The sequence below is a fragment of the Petaurus breviceps genome, unplaced genomic scaffold (genome assembly GCF_028583685.1).
Source record: "Petaurus breviceps papuanus isolate PSGF00001 unplaced genomic scaffold, PetGlider_PUasm1.0 90845, whole genome shotgun sequence".
NCBI lineage: Eukaryota > Metazoa > Chordata > Mammalia > Diprotodontia > Petauridae > Petaurus > Petaurus breviceps.
The window spans coordinates 214,375-232,137 of record NW_027187359.1 but is presented as its reverse complement, the minus strand read 5'-3'; the positions used below and the strand labels follow the sequence as shown (position 1 = coordinate 232,137).

Sequence of the window (17,763 nt, the reverse complement as noted above, 5' to 3'; positions counted from 1 at the left end):
GCCATGGTCCTAAAGTTGGACTTTTCTCATTCCCTCCCTGCTTCCTATACCTTAGGACAGTTTCCTGGGGACTCTGGGCCTTCAGATCTTCCCCAACTGGGGGCATCTTCATTCCGTTATCTAGAGAGCACTGACTCCCTCCTACACCATGTATCTATCATTTTGGAAGTGCCACATGTCCCACAGCCAGAGATACAAATCCACTGACCTGTAATACATATTATATGACAGCTGTTTAACCACTTCTGGGAGACAAGGGACCATCTTATTATAGTTAGATGTAGTGCTCTACAAAACAGTATATGTTTAATGTATGTTTGAATTCATAAAGGTGATAGGCCCAGAAGTGTCTTCAGGCCCCCTAGTAGAAGTAGTGGGTGGTTGAGACACTTAACCAGCACAAAAAGGGCAATGAGAGCCAGCTAAGTGTTCTAGGCTCAGAAAGGCCTGACCTGAGCCTTAGGGCAAGCAGCATCAGGCCACAGCTGTTTTCCATCAGGGATTCACCTGTGGTTTCCTTTCCTCATTTCTCTTATCTAGGTTTAAGGATGATAAGGCTAACTATTCACTCAACACAGATGACCCCCTCATCTTCAAGTCTACCATTGACACAGATTACCGAATGGTAAAAACACAAATGGGCTTTACTGAGGATGAGTTTATAAGATTGGTGAGTGACTGGGGGAACATCACATAAGGGTAACACTGGGAAGGAAGAGGGGCTCTTCCCTCACCCCCAAGGGCCTGAGGGGCTGCTACTTGCTTCTTCAAACTAGACAAGGGTCTTACCCACCTTGAGCAATCCCTCTAGGCTAGAGCTACTGTCCCATTTTTAGATAACATTTGCCGTACAAAAGACCAAGGGATTCAGAGACCCCGTCATCAAGCCTCTATATAGCTCTCTGGAGAAAGCTCTCCAGGAGGTGACCTACTCACTAGTTCCACCTCATTCTTGTCCCTCTGTTACTTGAGTTGGCTTCTTCCTACATAAAGCCAGGGGGTCTGGACTTTGTTCAGTGTTTGAAAGTCTAATTCTGACACCGTTTGCCACATTGGTTCTTTCAGAATATCAATGCAGCCAAGTCCAGCTTCCTTCCAGACGATGAGAAAGAGGAGCTCCTTAACCAACTGTACAAGGCCTATCAGATACCACAGCCAACCTCTAATGGTAGGTTTCCTGGCTTGGGTTCCACTATATCTCCTTTGACCATTCTCAGAAACTCCCATGTTCTTTTCGGAAGGAAAACTCTCTCCTTGGAAGGGAAAGTCATTGGTGCTCTCTGGGCATGGTTCCCCTCCCTAGGAATGCACAATATCTCCAGGTGAGGGGACAAGAAATTCAGAAATAGGTTCAGGGCCTCTTAACCTTAGTGTACTCTAAAGGGGAAGAGTTTGCTCTAAGACAAATGTAGGTTTAAGATTGTAGAGTATTGGGAGATATTTGAGACCCAAAGGACATAGTAATTTCTACAAGTTATAGAATCTAAACTTGGGAGAAATAGAGATATATTTCAAGGTTCCCCCCCCCCATTTTACAGATGGGGAAACCGAAGCCTATAGAGAAGTGACTTTCAGTCAACCAATAAGCATTAAGTGCCTACTATGTGCTAGGCTCTGTGCTAAGCATGGTATGTGTAAGATCATACTAGGTAGTATGTAGTAGAGATAGGCTGTGAATTTAGGCCCTGGGTGATAAAAACCTCCTAACTCTGGCTTCTTTGGATCTACCCACAGTGTAGGAGTGATGAGGCGAGAGAAAAACTACTGATCCTGCAATGCCTCAGCGGTTACCAGGCCATGACTCAGGAACCAGATTCAAGCTTCCTTCTTCTTTCATGGGGCAATACTGATTAGCAAATCAACTCTTTTCCCACTGTACATATAGCCAGCTGTGCATTAATATACCTCGATGCAGAAACAATTTGTCTTGTATAAACTGCTCACCACTCACAAGACTCAGGGCTTTTGCTTATCCATCATTTAAAAATAACTTTGCTGAGATGACCAACTGCCAGGGGCCAAATCTGAGGAGCCTCTGAAGAAATGATCCTGCCGGGTGCTCAATCAATAAACTAACCAATCCACTTTCTGTGTTGCTAAGTTTGCTCCAGATTGAAATATGTCCATGGTTACTTTGGGGTGGGAGGACATGGCTGTGCAGACACTGAACAGCCTCAGGAAGGGCCCAGGGAGCCTCTGCCCTGCAGACCCTAGGCTCGGATTTTGACCTGAAGAGAATGAGGTGTTTTTCAGGATCACTACCTGCTTCTCTTCAGTGTGCTGACTCCAGACTGCAGGGGGCAGGAAGCACTAAGGTCTCTCACAGTAACCACCACAGGGGATTGTGGTTTCTCAGTGACCACCACGGGGGAAAGAGTGAGTGAGTGAGTGTGTGTGTTGTCTATAGTGTTTTACAGTGACCAAGCACTTTCTCATCCGGTGTCTATAAGGTAGCTCTGATTTGGTGGGAAGAGAATAGGCATTTATACAGTGCTTCGAGCTTTACAAATATTATTCCATTCGATCCAGGACAACAACCCTGGGAGGGAGGTGCTGTTATGACTCCCATTTCACAGATGAAGAAATTGAGGCAGACCTGCCCAGGATCACACAGCTACCAAGTGTCTGAGACCAGATTTGAACCAGGTTTTCCCAATTCCAGGTCTGGTACTCTTTATACAGTGTCACCAGCTGCCACCTGTGCTGTGACAATCAAATGAGCTGGGTTTGAAGTAAATAATGCGCAGATCACACCTACTGAGTGGTACACCAAGGATGGAAGCCAGGTCTCCTGACTGCCAGCCCAGTGTCCTTCCCAATACTCCAAGCTGCTGCCCTAACAATAGGACTATTGGCATTTTCCTGGCCATTCTAAATTCCACTGGAGTTTGATGGATCAAAGCTGAAATTTCTGTAAGGGATGGGTCTCAGGACAATACAACTGAGAGATAATATTTACTATTTCAAGGAGAAAAGGAAAATCAATCACACAAAAGGTCTGAATTTATTTTCCAAGTGGTAGGCATCAAGTATCTTTGTAGAAAGGAAACACAACTTAATAAAATTGGGAAACAAAATGATTCCCTTAAGAATGGGTTTGGAAAAGGTCAGGAATCATTCTCTCTGAGCTACTCAGGTCAAAGAGTATAGATTAAAACACCCCCCTCTATGCTTCCTTACCACCCCCTCTCCAAGGAAATAAAAGGCAAGTCTCCACTGTCTTTTGCCTCCTCCTTACCTGCCCCACCAAAGGTGGATAATATTTAAAGTCAAAGTTTAAAAAGAGTAAAATGGAACTAATCCAGATGGGTTGGGAAGGACCTCTCCTTTGATCCTGAGGGTCAGAGATGAAGCAATCAGCAGCCCTGAGGATGGGGTGCTCCCCAAGGTCAGCAACCAGGTTTTATTCATTTTTGCTTCCTTCAGAGCCCTGCACAGAGTAGGCACTCAGGAAATTTAATGAAGTGAATTGAATGGGTCAGTGTGAGTGATGAGGCCACTGATGTTTCCCCTAAGAGGACGTGGGAGGGAACCTGGCTTCTATCTGTCCTCCAGAGGAAGGGAGCAGGTGGAACCTCCCCATTCCCACCTCACAGGTGTAAACCAAATAAATAACATTTTGAATTGCCAAATACAGCAGAATAGGTGGGCCTGGAGGAAGGGAAGATCCATGGTAGGCAAAACCAGGAGTTTTCCCTAGGCTGGGTAGGGCTCTTAAGGCACCTCTGGAGGCTAGCCTCAGTCTAAGGTCCCCATAGCAGGGCCAACCTGCCCTGAGCACAGGCTTCTGTGTGTGTGGGGGGGGGGGGGGGGGGGGGGACTAGAGGAAAAGGAAAGTCTGGGGAGGTCCACATGGTTTCATTGTGCCCAGAAGGATTACTGTAGGGGGAGGGAAGTGGTCTTCAGGGAGAATGCTGCCAAGTTTGCCTCTCGGGAAGCCCAGGCTGGTTGCTTCTTCCTTCAGCCACTGGACAAAGGGAATGGGATGGGGACAGCTCTCAGGATGTGGTAGTCCCCTCATTCCCCTCAGGCCTGGTACCGGCTTCCTTGTCTGATGTGCTTATCTCTGTCTGCCCTTCTGAAAAAGAGAAAGAAGGTTGAAATAAGAAGATGGACAAGATTCCTAAATTAATCCAATGGGAAGGAGGGTTTATTTTGTATGACCTTGAACAAGTCATTTCCCCTCTATGGACCTCAGTTTCCTACTCCTTAAAGTGAGGCTAGTTGAGATACCATAAGGTTCCTTCCACTCCTAACACTGTGTGCCATAAAGTGACATTTAAGGTTCTAAAGTCAATTTCCGTTCAGTATTTATATTCTTCAGTTGAAGGCTGCCTCTTGGTCTAACCCTCTATATTCTGAGGTCCCATCCAGTAATGCTGTACTGTCCTAAGGTCACTTTGGGGTCTATAGTCCCCTGACTCAAAGGCTCTGTCCTGTCACCCAGAGGGCACTTGCCTGCTCCTCCAAGTGCCAGCTCCCCCATGTTCCCCGTCAGCTTCCTCACGCTCACTGCTGCCGAGTCATCCTGGATGTCAGGGACGGCATTCCTCCGGCCCGTTCTGTCACAGGAGATGAAGTCTGTGTATGAGGATTCAACCTCCATCATGCCTCTAGCATTGCTGAGCAGGGCTGTGGAGAGGGGAAAGAAGGCAAGCAAGCATTCATAGTCTGCTTATGACTGCTCTCCAGGGGAGCACACATCTCAGGTTTTCTTGACCTTAGGTCCTTCAGACTATGAACAATGGAAATCAATCACTCAGTTACCATGTAATAAAATACCCACCGCTTGGTTTTAGAAGGAAGAACCAGAACCATCAGGAGGGAAGTTAAAAGGAGGAGTATTTCTGCTGAGTAACATGAATTCCTAACAGCTAAAGATACTGGGAGTGGAATGGCATGCCTCAGGAGGCAAGGAGTCCCCCACAACTGGAGGTCTTCAAGCCAACAGCTTGAAGGGAATGTTGTGGAGGGAGAATCATGCTTCAGGTGGGTGTTGGCACTGCTGCCAACTGAGGTCCCAGCTCTTGAGAGTTTCTGGTTTTACTGTGTATGAGGCTGTGCTGGGTGTTGTTGGGAAATAAAAAATGAAAGATGCCATCTTTCCACACCCATTAAATGGATGTTCTCCAACCTCAAGGTTATACTTGACCTCTTTCTTTATGCGCTCTCCCTTAGCATACTCAGAGTTTCAACTGTTACTGCTAGAAAGCTGTATGCGTCTCTCTAGTCCTGATTTACCTTCTGAAAGGAACACTCAGTCAAGAAGAGTGGCCTTACTCTTTACTCAGGCAAATAACACTGTCTACATACACAAGGGGGTATATTTGAGAGATGTTGCATAGGTGAAATCGATAGGCCTTGGCAACAACTTGGACATGAAGAGTGAGGAGCTGAGATAGTGAGGAATCCAGGCTGACTCCTAGGTTGTGAGCCTGAGGGACTGGGAGGATGGTGTTACCCTCCACAGTAATAGAGAAGATAGGAGGAGACTGGAAGGGAAAGGTAACCAATTTAGTTGGGAACATGTTGAATTTAAGATGCCTGCGGGACATCCAATTTGAGATGTCTGAAAGGCAGTTAGAAATGTGAAACTAGGTCAGCAGAGAGGTTAGGGAAGGTCAGGTAGATCTGAGAATCATTAGCATAGAGGTGATCATTAAATCCATGGGGCTGATGAATTAGTATAGAGGGAGAAGAAGGTCCAGGGCAGAGTCCTAGGGGGCACCTACAGTTAGAGAGCATGTATGAGGGTTCAGCAAAGGAGACTGAGAAGTAGTAGTCTGAAAGGTAGGAGAAGAACCTGGAGAGAGTGGTAACAGGAAAACAGGGAGAAAAGAGAGTATCAAGGAGGGGAGGGTGATCAACAGCATCAAAGGCTGCAGAGAGGTCAAAAAGGAGGAGGACTGAGAAAGACCATTAGATTTGGCAATTGAAGAATATTAATAACTTTGAAGAGAGCTATTTCAGTTGAATGATGAGGCAGACGCTGTATTTTGGGGGGTTGAGGAGAGAATGTAACAAGTGATAGTTGGAGGCCTCTATTGTAGATGGCCTGGAGCATGACTCTCCCTCCACAACATTCCCTAGTTAACCATGTTTAAAACCTCACCTCTTCAGTTACTATATTACTGTGGATGCCACCTCCAAAACATCGGCTGCCTCTGTCCCCCCCCCCGCCGCCCCCCCATTGCTTCCTCATTACCACTCACCTAGGGTATTGCAATAGCCCTCCACCTCCACTCTCCTGCCCTTCAATCCAGCCCCTTTTCATGCTTAGTAAGTTTGTTGTGATGAACATTTGTTGAATTGAATACTTGCCAGAATAATCTTCCCATAAATCTTATCGACAGATGCAGTGGCAAGAGTGTTGGGTTTTGAGTCAAGTGATCTGAATTTTAATCCTTGCTCAGACCTGAGGCAAGACACTTCACTTTAGTTTCCTCATCCATAAAATGGGAATAATCGTGTTTCCAGCCAATCAGTCACTAAACACTTATTAAGCACCTACTATGTGCCAAGCATTGTGGTAAGTATTGGTAATACAAAGAAAGGCAAAATGTCCCTGCTCTCAATGAGCTCACAGTCCAATGAGGGAGACAACATGTAAACAACTGTGTACAAATAGCTACAGATGGAATAAATTGGAAAGAATTAACAGAGGAAAGGCACTGGAAGTAAGAGGAGTTGGAAAAGGCTTTTTGTAGGTGGTGGGATTTTAGCTGAGACCTGAAGGAAGCCAGCAGTAGCAGCATTCCAGGTTAGGTGGACAGCCATTAAAAATCACCCAGAGTTGGGAGATAGAAGGTCTTGTTTGAGGACCAGGAAGGAAGCCAGTGTCACTAGATCACACAGAAGACTGGAAAGGTAGGAGGAGTCAGGATTTTACCTTTGAACCTGGAGGTTATAAGTAGCTAACGGAATTTACTGAATAGGGGGTGACATGGCCAGACCTGCACTTTAGGAAGCTCACTTTAACAGCTGAGTGGGAGATGGAGGGTGAGGTGGAATGACAATAGACTAATCAGATAAGAGAATGTCAGAGTTCATGAGCATGGAAGTTCATGGTGCATCTGTAGGTGATGGCAACATCTGGGGTACAATTAGCTTTGGGCATACCTGCAGTGGAGTGGAGGAGAAGGGCATGGACAACAAATAAATGAACTGACTGGGAAGATAGGGTGCCTTAGGGAGCACCTATGTCCAAAGCCCCCGTGTATGAAGGCAGGAATTGGAGAAGAGAGGAAAAACTGTGATCCAGACACCGAACTCCTTAAGGAAAGAACAGGGATGTCCCAGAGGCTGGTGGACAACAGCTACAGGAATTTTGATTTAGTAGCAGATATTGACTGAATGAACCTCGAACCTCAAAGGAAAAGCAGTTGCTGAGTGATGGTGGCAGAAGGTGAGCCTGGAAGTAGCAATGAGGAGCAAGGAGTCTCCCACCTTCCCTGTCTCATGTCTGATGATGATGCAAATGAGCTCTGTTATTATGAAGTAATATATGTATACGTATATATGTGTATGCATATGTATATGTACAAAAATACAGTGTTAGCTTTTGCTCAGTCCTCAGTTTGTAGTACAGACAGTAAATGCCTATAGGAAGTTGGAGAAAGGAGAGCCTGATAAAGCTGGACAATTCAAGGAAAGCCCAGAAAGGGAAAATAACTTGCCCAAGATCACAGAGCATAAATCTGATGAAAACTCGGGTCTTTGGACTCCTGCCTTGTTGCATAAAGATTCCTCCCAGCTGTAGCATTCTCTAACTCTGGAAAGGCATCAGGAGTCTCCAGGGGACCTGAGCTCCCTCAGAGGCAATGCCCAGGATGCTCCAGCAGATGGTGCCCTCTCTATGATGATGAAGGTGCCGTGGTCTGGGCGTGTTCCATTGACATTCATTTTCACTGTCACTTGATATATTAAAAATTCACGAAATGAGGACAAAATGCCTTAGGAGTCTTTCCTTTCTGAAAAAGAAAGGTTCTTGCTTCTCCGGGAAGAGGAAAAGAATCACGGATCATTGGATCATTGGATCATAGACTACACTAAATCCAAACCCCTCACTTTACAGAAAGTGTCTGAAGCAGGATTAGAACCCAGATCCTCCTGCCTCTAAGTCTAGCACTCTCTCTGCTATGCCCTGCTGCCTGTGTTAGAATCATTCAGAGAACGCTTTATTTTTTATAAAGCTCTTCAGAGGGGTGTCCCCAAAGCCCGAGTGCAGTAGTAAGCCTTTAATAGCCTTAATAACATAAAACTGCACTAAGACTTTAGGGACACGCCATAGCGAGTGAGCTCTACAACAGCAGCTGTATGCTTCATAGAGAGAATATGATGGTCCCCATTTTATAGAAGGTTAAACTGCAATTTGAAGATGTTAAGATAACTTCCAAAGCAGGTTAAGTGACAGAGCCAGGGTCCTAGGTCTTTATATAGTGCTAAATTTGGGAGAATTGGCACAAAGGCAGGGAAGAGATTTTATTTTCAAGGAAATCAAGGCTTCATCAGGATGTCGAGGTAATTCTGGGCTCTTAAAAGTCCACAGTCTTTAAGAGTGGCCAACAAGCTCTGGTAGTTGATCAGTTCGCTTCACTTGAATAAACATTTACAAAATACCCATTCTGGGCAAGGCACTCTGCTAGAAGCCTGGCTTATTTCAGTAAGCCTAGTTCTCTTCAGTAGCAAGACAGAAAGTCTGGTATAAAAAATATTGAGGTAAATTTTGAGTTAAAAAAACTTAAGTACAGTCTTGATGATGGTCTGGATTTATTATTCAAAGACCAGCCTGGTTCCCTCTAAAGAGGTTCATCAACAGAGAGTTGGGAAGAAGGTGCTAAATGTTTGGGCCACAGCAGCATCTGCCTGGTGGGAAGCATTGTGCACACTGTAATAAAACCACAGCTCCACTGCAGTGAAGGGGTGTGTGTGTGTGTGTGTGTGTGTGTGTGTGTGTGTGTGTGTGTGTGTGTGTGTGTGTGTGTGTGTGTGTGTGTGTGTGTGTTATGGGGCAGCAGCAGTAGACTGATTTTTAGACAAATTCTAGTAAAGAAAGAGCACTGGAATAGAAATTGTGAGCCCCTCTGTCTTCCTAACTTTTGGATGACCCTTGAACAACTCGCTTCTCTCTAAGTTCTAATTTCCCCAGCTGTAAAACAAGGGGGTTGGAGATGACCTCCAAGGTCCCTTTCCAGCTCTAACATCTCAGGTGAGCTGCATGATCCTGGGCAAATCACAATCTCTCAGTGCCTGGGGCAACTCTCAAAGACTGTAAGTGAGAGATAAGCTGCTGACAGAGTCAACGCAAAGAGTTCCTATATAGCAGTTCCTATACAATCTTTACCCAAATGCTTAGTTTCTATAATTTGTTCCCTGACCTACTCATTATTTAGTGTTTCTCCTTTATTCACATCTCCCTATTAACTATACTTCTTATTTTATTATATGTGCATTATAACATGTGGCAGCTAGATGGCACAGTGGGAGAGAGTGCCAGGCCTGGAGTGAGGAAGACCAGAGTCTAATTCTGCCTTAGATACTAGCAGTATGACTTTTCTGTGCCCCAGTTTATCTGCAAAATGGGGATAATAATAGCAGCTACCTTTCAGAGTTGTGAGGACCAAATGAGATAATTGTAAAGTGCTTAGCCCTGAGCCGGGCACATAGTAAGTGCTATATAAATGTCAGCTATTATTATGCCTATGTGAAAGAGACATTTCATGTTTCACAGTTCCTGCATTTATTTGTGAATGTTCAGTTTTTGTACAGGTGTGTAACCTTGAAAAGTGGGCATGCTCCTTAAGATTCCCATTCGATAATTAGCATACCTAGTTTTTCTAACATTCTGTTCAGAACTTCAACTTCTTTATCTGTTAGGCTTTTCTAAATCCAAAACAGGCACACTGAAGTTATCAAAAATGCACATCTTGCTATCTTGGTCTTTTTAAGTTTAGCTAGCTTTTCCTTTAATACTTGGATGCTATGAAATTGGGTACATCTGTTTATTGTTGTTAACTGTTAGTCATTGCCTTTGGTTCCTACAAGCACAATGTGGTCTCCCTGTCTCTCTTTATTGATCATAACTATTTTATTTATACCCTTGTCTAAGACTATGAAGGCCACTCCTGCTTGTTTGAATTCAGGTGAGATATCATAGATTTTATTCCAAGTCCACATTTCACTTCTAAAAGAATCTGTTTTAAGGATGTTTTGTGTTATTTTCTTTCTTTTCTTCTTTTTTTTTTTTTTTTTGCTTTTTGGAGGGAGAAAGTAGGGCAATTGGGGTTAAGTGACTTGCCCAAGGTCACAAGGCTAGGTTTTGGGTGTTTGTTTTTTGTTGTTGTTGTTGTTGTTGTGTTAAGTGTCTGAGGCCAGATGTGAACTCCTTCTGACTCCAGGGCCGGTGCTCTATTCACTATGCCACCTAGCCACCCGTGTTATTTTCTTTATTGATTCATTCTACACTCCTGTTTTATGGGTAAGTATATCCCATTCATATTCAATTATGATGTTATTTCCCCTTCGTGAAATCATGATATGGGACAATCTGGTCCCAATCTCTGCCTTTCCCAGTTCAGATCTAAATCATGGAGTTTCTCCCCACCTGGAAGTAATCAACCTTTGTTTTGTTTGAGGTAATTTCCTCCCAGTCTCCTTCTATTGACTCAGAGCTATTCAAATTTGTTTACTTAAATTTCTGTTTTCTGCTGCATTTGTTTCATGGGTCCATTGTTGAGTCATTTCACTTGTGTCCTAAGCGACCCTAATTGGTTTTTCTTGACAGAGATACCAGAGTGGTTTGCCATGTCTTTCTCCAGCTCATTTTACAGAAGAAGAACTCAGACAAACAGGATTAAATGACTTGCCCAGGGTCACACAGCTAGTCTTGAGGTCAAATTTGAATTCATGAAGATGAATCTTCCTCATTCCAAGTCTAGTATTTCTCCACTGTGCCACCTAGCTGCCCCTTGGGTCCATAACCTCCCACTAACTGATGAGTGATCTAAGCACCAAACCCTGGCAGGTATACCCAATGTAAAGTCCTTATCTTCCTTTATATATCTCCATGGAAGCATTCATCATGGTACCCTCTGTCATCCCTGAAACAAGATTTTCCTCTGATTCAATCGCTCCCTTTGCCTTCCTGTCTATTTTTTGTAGGCTCTCTTCTCCCTGAGAGACTACAGGAATTACTACATCACTGTTGACCTGTGACTTGATTAGGGTGCAATATATAGTATTACTTCTATGTTCTTCCTTCTCTCTCATTCTAGTAACAGGTAGCTAGCATTTATATAGTGTCTACTATGTGCCAGGCACCGTGCTAAGCATTTTACAATTATTATCTCATTTGATCCTCACAACAAACCTGGGAGGTAGGTGATATTATTATTCTCATTTTACAGATGAAGAAACTGAGGCAGAGATTAAGTGACTTGCTCAGGGTCACACAGCTAATAAGTATCTGAGGTCAGATTTGAGTTTAGGTCTTCATGACTCCATGCCCAGAGCTCTCTCCACTGTACCACCTAGCTCCCAGATTCTGTCATTCAGTCCCATAAAAAATGATTCACCTGTTAGGAGGTCAGGTGTCTTGAACTTTAGTCTGTAATGTTCCAGAACTATTTCTCCACCATCATTTCTATTTGACATCTACTTTAACCTTCATCTCTATTAATGGGTTTCTCTGGGGTTGTTCTTGGTTGCAGTATTTGTTTTATCTTTTCTATATTTCTGATGTTTGGCTTATATACAAAAAAGCAAATAATTGTCCAAGTCTGGTTTTCTTTCTAGGAAAGCTTCAAATGCCTCAATTATTTATTTTTTAATCAAATTCTAGGCTAAAGTTTGCAGGGTATATCACTTTGGGCTACATCTTGAGCTCCTCTGCTCTTCAGAACACATAATTCCATTCCCTCCTACAGTTTCTGGTGGGCAAAGAATTGTCTTGTGTTATTCAAATTTCCTTACCTTTATATTTGAGTCTTTCTCCTGGTCATTTAAAAAATCTATTATTTTTTCCTGGAATTGTGTCATTTAATTGCTATGTCTTGGGGTTTGCAACATAAGAATACTTTTTTCCCCTAGAGGTGACCTGTGGAATTTTTTTTTCAACTGGCTCTTGTTTATTGTGTTTAGAAGCTATGGGCAGTTTTCGTGTATTATTTCTCTCATTATGGTGTGCTCAGTGTTTTTGACTTGTCATGTTTTCCAAGAAGGCTTACACTCCTCAAGCTGTCTCTATGTATCCTGTCTTTGAGATCAATATATTTTGTTTATATAAAGGTAATTTTTTTTCTTTTAATGTTATTGATTTTTGCTTCTTTCTTCCAGATAGCCCTTTACTTTGCATTTCCAATCACTTATTCTCTCTTTTGATTATGGATTTAGGCTTTTCTATCTTGCCAATTATTTCTGCAGATCAAGTCATAAATTCTGCTTTCATAATTCTTATTTCTCTTTCAAACCATTCAGGAAAATCCTGCTATGGGTTCCATACTCTATTGGAAATCCACAAAATCCTCTGCTTCATAAGGTGTTGATCCATTTTTCTTTGTCTTACAACATTTATTCATAGATGTCTTTACTTTTACCTGATTTGGAGACCATCTTATATTTTGTTATTACAGACTTTGTTGCTGGTTTATCTCCTTTGCTCATAGTCTTTGGCTGAGTTTCTTCTTTCTGAGATCATCTGGTAATTCCACTCTTTTCTCCTTATATTTTCCAACTGCTCACATTCTGAATCTTTTCCCTTTGATGGGAGTTTCTGTATGGGTTAGACCTCAAAGCTGTGTCAGCTTCCCCCCCAGGCTGGGCAATTCATGTTTCACTGGCCTCAGATTCTGCCCCCAATTTTACTTCTTAGGGGACCAAACTGGCCCCAGGTGGATGTTGAGCTCGCTTCTTCAGGCTTAGTGGAATACTACATGGGCATAAAAATGTGTTCTGCTTCGGTTCCTTCCAAACCTCAGTTCTCTGGCTGGGCTCTGCTACAGCATGGAGCATTCATTACACCACAGTGCTGCCCCAGGCAGGTCAAACCTCTGCCTTTTGTTTTTCACAGCACTGGAAGGAAGGGGGATTAGAAGTGAGTTCTGCTGCAAGCCCATAGATCAGCTGTGTGTCTCCCTGTCCTTGTGGTAGCAGGGGAGGGGGGGGGGGGGGGTGGGCGGCTGAGTGCATTTATTCATTGGATTGTTGTTTCCTTGGTATTCTTGGAGTCCTTGAAATTGTTTTATCTCTTGTGTATAATTCCATTTTTCAGAGGTTTGAGAGGTCATGAGGATCAGGGGAAAAAAATGTCTCAATCTCCATCTTACCGGTAATGTGACCTGGAAGTTCATATCTCAAATACTCCTCCCAACACTAGTTTTCCCCAAGAGGAATGATTAGAAGCCATCAATTCTGTAAAAAGTCCTTTCCCCCTGTAACATTCTGCTTGCCTTAGCAGGATAAATTATTCTTGGATGTAAGCCATTTTCCTTTCCTTTTCAGAATCTCATGTTCCAGTTTTCCTTTTTATCTCCTATTGATAATGTATAAACCTGCATGATTATGACTGGAGTTCCCTAGTATCTGATCTGTTTCTTCCTGGTCACAGGTTATATTTTCTCTCTGTCCTAGGAGTTGTATGAACTTGGCAGTAGTAGTGTTGGGTGAGTTAATACAGGATTCCTTTCTGGTAGCATTCTATGGATTTCCTCAAGGTACACTTTGTCCTTTGGTTCTAATATTTCCAGGCAATTTCCTCTTATGGTTTCCTGAAACCATGAATTCTGAAATAACTAAAGGTTATATAATGCAGTTTTTTGTTTGTTTCATGATGTTCTTCTGGGAGGCCAATGATTCTTGTGTGGCAGGTATTCTCTGGTCTCATTCTCACAGAGTGAAGCCTGCTACATCTCCCCTTCCCAGGGAGGTTCTACCCTGAGAGCTTTGCTACATCTCTTCTCTCCTGCCGTGTAAGTTTGACCCCTACTTATATTTCCCTACCACCACTGTTGGGTACCAGTAACTGACTGAAACCAGGTTCTACTTAGTCATTTAACATCAATTAGCTTTTAGAAAGGGATACAGCAAAAAACAAAAGTATAAACATTTCCCCCCAACACTTCAATGGTGCACTCCCTCCTATACTACCCCGATCTCTGGGGACAGTGAGCTCAGGTTTAACAGTTTCTACACAAAATGGTCCCACTAAGTTCATGTCCAGATGTGACATGACTTTCCCAATGAATCCTCATTTTATCTACTGCTGGGCTAAATCCCTAAGGTCACTCCATAATCCTTGGGGCATTGATTCTGAGATGTCTACAAAACCTAGCATGGACTTAGCTCTCAGACTCCTGGATTCTCAGAAGCTCTTGCCCTCCACACTGTTTTCAAAGTCATTTGTTTTCTGTTTTTATTGTAGATCTCAGGTATTCTTTCAACTTTGCTATCTTTTGTCTTTGTTTAGTATTTCTTGTATCATTTAATTTTTGAGCTCCCTCTCCCTTTTTTTTTTTTTGGTGAAGGGAGGGGAATCGTTCAGTTTCTAGAATAAGCCACAAATTCTCGGTTTTTCATTAAGAGTGATAATTTAGGTGGCGCAGTGAGTAAGAGCGCCACCCGCGAGTCGGGAGGACCTGGGATCAGTTCCGGTCTCACCCTCACAAAATAACTGGCCATGTAACCTTGGGCAAGTTACTTAACCCCAACTGCTTAAAAAAAAAGTGATAATTTCACTCCTTACTACTTCCCTTCAATTTTTTCATTGCATCTTCCAATCATTCTTGAGATTTTCATGGTTATTGCATTCTCTTTTCTGGTGTTCTAGCTGTAGTTCTTATAGAATACTCTCTTTTTTTTTTTTCCAAGTTCTCTCCTGGTACTTTTTCCTCTTAAAATTTTTAATTCTGAATTTAAGGCTAAAAAAGAGAAAAATTTTCATATACAAAGGAGAACAGAAAAAGAAGCTATGTGAGACCATCAATCTCTGTTGCATACAACTTACTTTTAAAAAGTTTATAATAAATTCAACAAATTACCTTCAAAGTTGTCCTGTTGTTACCCAGTGTAAAGTCCCTATCTTCTCTGGGGTTGTTCTTGGTTGCAGTATTTGTTTATCTTTTATGTATTTCTGGTGTTTGGCTTATATACCAAAAAGCAAATAATTTGTCCAGGTCTGGTAAAAGTTTCCCTCTGAATTAACTGCCTTCTATTTCTGGTGCCCTCTTAACACAGTATTAGGTACAATAGCTAGCTAATTTCCTTAGTCTGTCCGTTTTTTGTTTTTTATTTTTTTTTCCCATTGGGATTTCCTTGAAAGAATTTCTTTCCTTGTTTTTTTTTTTTTTTTTTTTTTTTCTTTGGTTTTTTTTTGAAAAATTTTTTTTCTTTTTTTTTTTTTTTTTTTTGCTTGTTTGGTGCATTTCTAACTGTTCTGAGATGTTGAGGGGAAGCTGGGATGTAAATAACCTCTTACTTAACCATCTTGCCAGAAGTCCACTCATAAAGGTTGATTAAAAAAAAAAAAGAACGTTTAGTAGCAAGCCATGCACAGGTTACTTTTTTGGCACATCTCACATTCCCTTCTATGATAGTTATTTATGTATGTATCTTTCCTTTGACAGAACTGACAGCTTGGCAGCTATCTTTGCATTTCTAACACCCAGAATACAGTAATTGAACTGAAATGAACTGAGTATGATCACTCTAGTGGCCGTTTTTGAAAATTAAGAAAATATGGGTCCCATAGAACTAGACTTACAAATGGTACTCCTTGAAATGTTCATCATTCTACGTCCCTTCACATTCTATCATTCTGTGATCTTTTAGATTATTTTTTCCATCTTCAATGTCAGTTTCTCAGTTCTGCCAGTCCTGCTTAAGAATCAAGAAAGCTTTCCCTTCCCCAGCCCCTAGGAATTTTCTGTTGTTTTCAAGCATAGAGTTCTGCAGGATCTAGTTAGGGGTGGGGAGCCTTTGGCCTCAAGGCCACATGTGTCTTTCTAGGTCCTTGGGTGCAGCCTTTTGACTGAGTCTAAGTTTTATAGAACAAATCCTTTTATTACAGGGATTTGTTCTGTGAAGTTTGGATTCAGTCAAAGGGCCATTCTTGAGGCTGCAGGCTCCCTAGCCCTGGATAGTTCTGAAACATCTCATCTGTCCCATGTTTCCAGATCACATATATGACTTTGCCAGGGTCAGAAATGAAAAGGACTGTTCCCTCTTGCTCTATGGGCCCCTTCATATCTTTGGGTCAAGAAGCTTCAGAGAGTAGGAGCTTTGTGAGGCTTCGCATCAAACTGCCTCCCACTTCTGCTTTTAATATTCTACCCCACTCATCAAGGGATGCAAGAACTTGTAAACAGAAGAGCCCCTAGTGTTTGCCAAGAACTACACAGCTCTGTTTCCAGATTCTGTGGTTTATTAATCCTCGTCCCTGGACCAGAAATTCCATTACATATTAAAACTGTTTTCCAAATACAGCAGGAAAGGTCATTTCCTGTTTCTTTAAGGGAAAAAATATTATTTGCCAAAATCCACAAAGAGAAAAGAAACCATTTTCTAAAGAACAAGGAGAACTGAAGAGGGGCTTAGCCTATTGGGAAAGATTTCTCTTAGCAGGAAAGTTTCCAAGGTCATCCCCCTGTGGTGGAATGGATAATAAATATCATTCACATTTCTATGACACATTATGGGGAAAGGGTTGGCAAACTAGGTAGGGCCCATGGGTCAAAAATACCTTAAAATTTTTTATTATATTTAAAAAGGTAACCACCATTCTTAACTCAGGCTGTACAAAAATGGGCAATAGGTCAGATTTGGCCCATAAGTCATAGTTTGTCCACTCTAGTTTACAAAGCACTTTTTTCATAAAAATTCTGTAAATAAAAATTCTGAAGGTAATATGAGTATTATTATCCCTATCTGACAAATGAGGAAATTGAGGCTCAAAAAGGGGAAATGACTTTGCCTGAGTCATATGGCAATGTTAATAAATGGCAAAATTATGACTCAGAATCAGGTCTATTAAGTCTAAGACTAATGCTATTTGTATTACATTCTGCTGCTTCTCAGAATATTGAAGTAATCACTTAATGTGAACATGATAAAGCTACCTAAATCTCTCAGAGTCTTGTGCCCTAAAGTTCAATTCTATTCAAATCAACAAACATTCATTAAGCACCTACTATGTACTAGTCATTCACTGGGCTCTGGGGATACAAAGAAAAAACAAATTGTCCTTGTCCAAATTAGATGCTTACATTCTACAGGGGAAAAACATGTAAACCAGAATGTAAATTCAAAATGTATACAAAATAAGGACTAAGTAATTTTGGTGGGAGTTTGGGAGGGGAGGTTTCACCCCACAAATTGGTGAATCAGAAAAAGCATCTTGAAGGAAGAGGTTTTACTTAAGCTAAGCCTTGAAGGGAACAAGGAATTCTAAGAAGTGGTGGTGAAAAGGAAGAAAATTCCAGGCATGGGGGCAGCCTATGGAAAGGAAGGGTGACAAATGCAACAGCAAAGACGCCAGAAAGGAGACCAATTTGTCGAAACATAGTATATCAGAGGGAGTAATGTGAAATCAGAAGAGAAAAATAAATCAGAACCAGACCATGAAGGACATAGCCAAGCTTTTGATGTGAGATTCTGATGCTTTTGATTCCCTAGGCTATGGGTAGACACTTAAGTAAGGGGAAAATGTGGTTGGAATTGTGCTTTAGGAATATTGATTTGGTAATTGTGTAGAGGATGGATTGGAGTCTGCAG

At 42.2% G+C, this 17,763-nt stretch overlaps 2 protein-coding genes across 6 annotated transcripts in view; one reads left to right on the top strand and one right to left on the bottom strand.

The window, feature by feature from the left end:
* Window positions 1-2,099, top strand: part of ADA (adenosine deaminase) — a 30,337-nt gene extending 28,238 nt beyond the window's left edge. Inside the window, exons 10-12 of the mRNA XM_069071824.1 lie at window positions 541-670; window positions 1,066-1,168; window positions 1,735-2,099. Coding sequence (XP_068927925.1) covers window positions 541-670; window positions 1,066-1,168; window positions 1,735-1,739 — 238 coding nt within the window. The 3' untranslated portion in view covers window positions 1,740-2,099. The remainder of the gene's footprint in view (window positions 1-540; window positions 671-1,065; window positions 1,169-1,734) is intronic.
* Window positions 2,100-2,985: 886 nt separating this feature from the next.
* PKIG (cAMP-dependent protein kinase inhibitor gamma) overlaps window positions 2,986-17,763 on the bottom strand; it is a 69,743-nt gene continuing 54,965 nt past the window's right edge. For 3 of the 5 annotated variants that reach the window (XM_069071831.1, XM_069071832.1, XM_069071830.1), the window contains exons 3-4: window positions 4,459-4,632; window positions 2,986-4,078 (exon numbers count right to left, since the gene is read on the bottom strand). In XM_069071831.1, the coding sequence (XP_068927932.1) occupies window positions 3,999-4,078; window positions 4,459-4,609 (231 nt within the window). In that variant the 5' untranslated portion in view covers window positions 4,610-4,632 and the 3' untranslated portion in view covers window positions 2,986-3,998. The remainder of the gene's footprint in view (window positions 4,079-4,458; window positions 4,633-17,763) is intronic. The other 2 variants (XR_011165220.1, XM_069071833.1) reach the window with 2 other exon arrangements.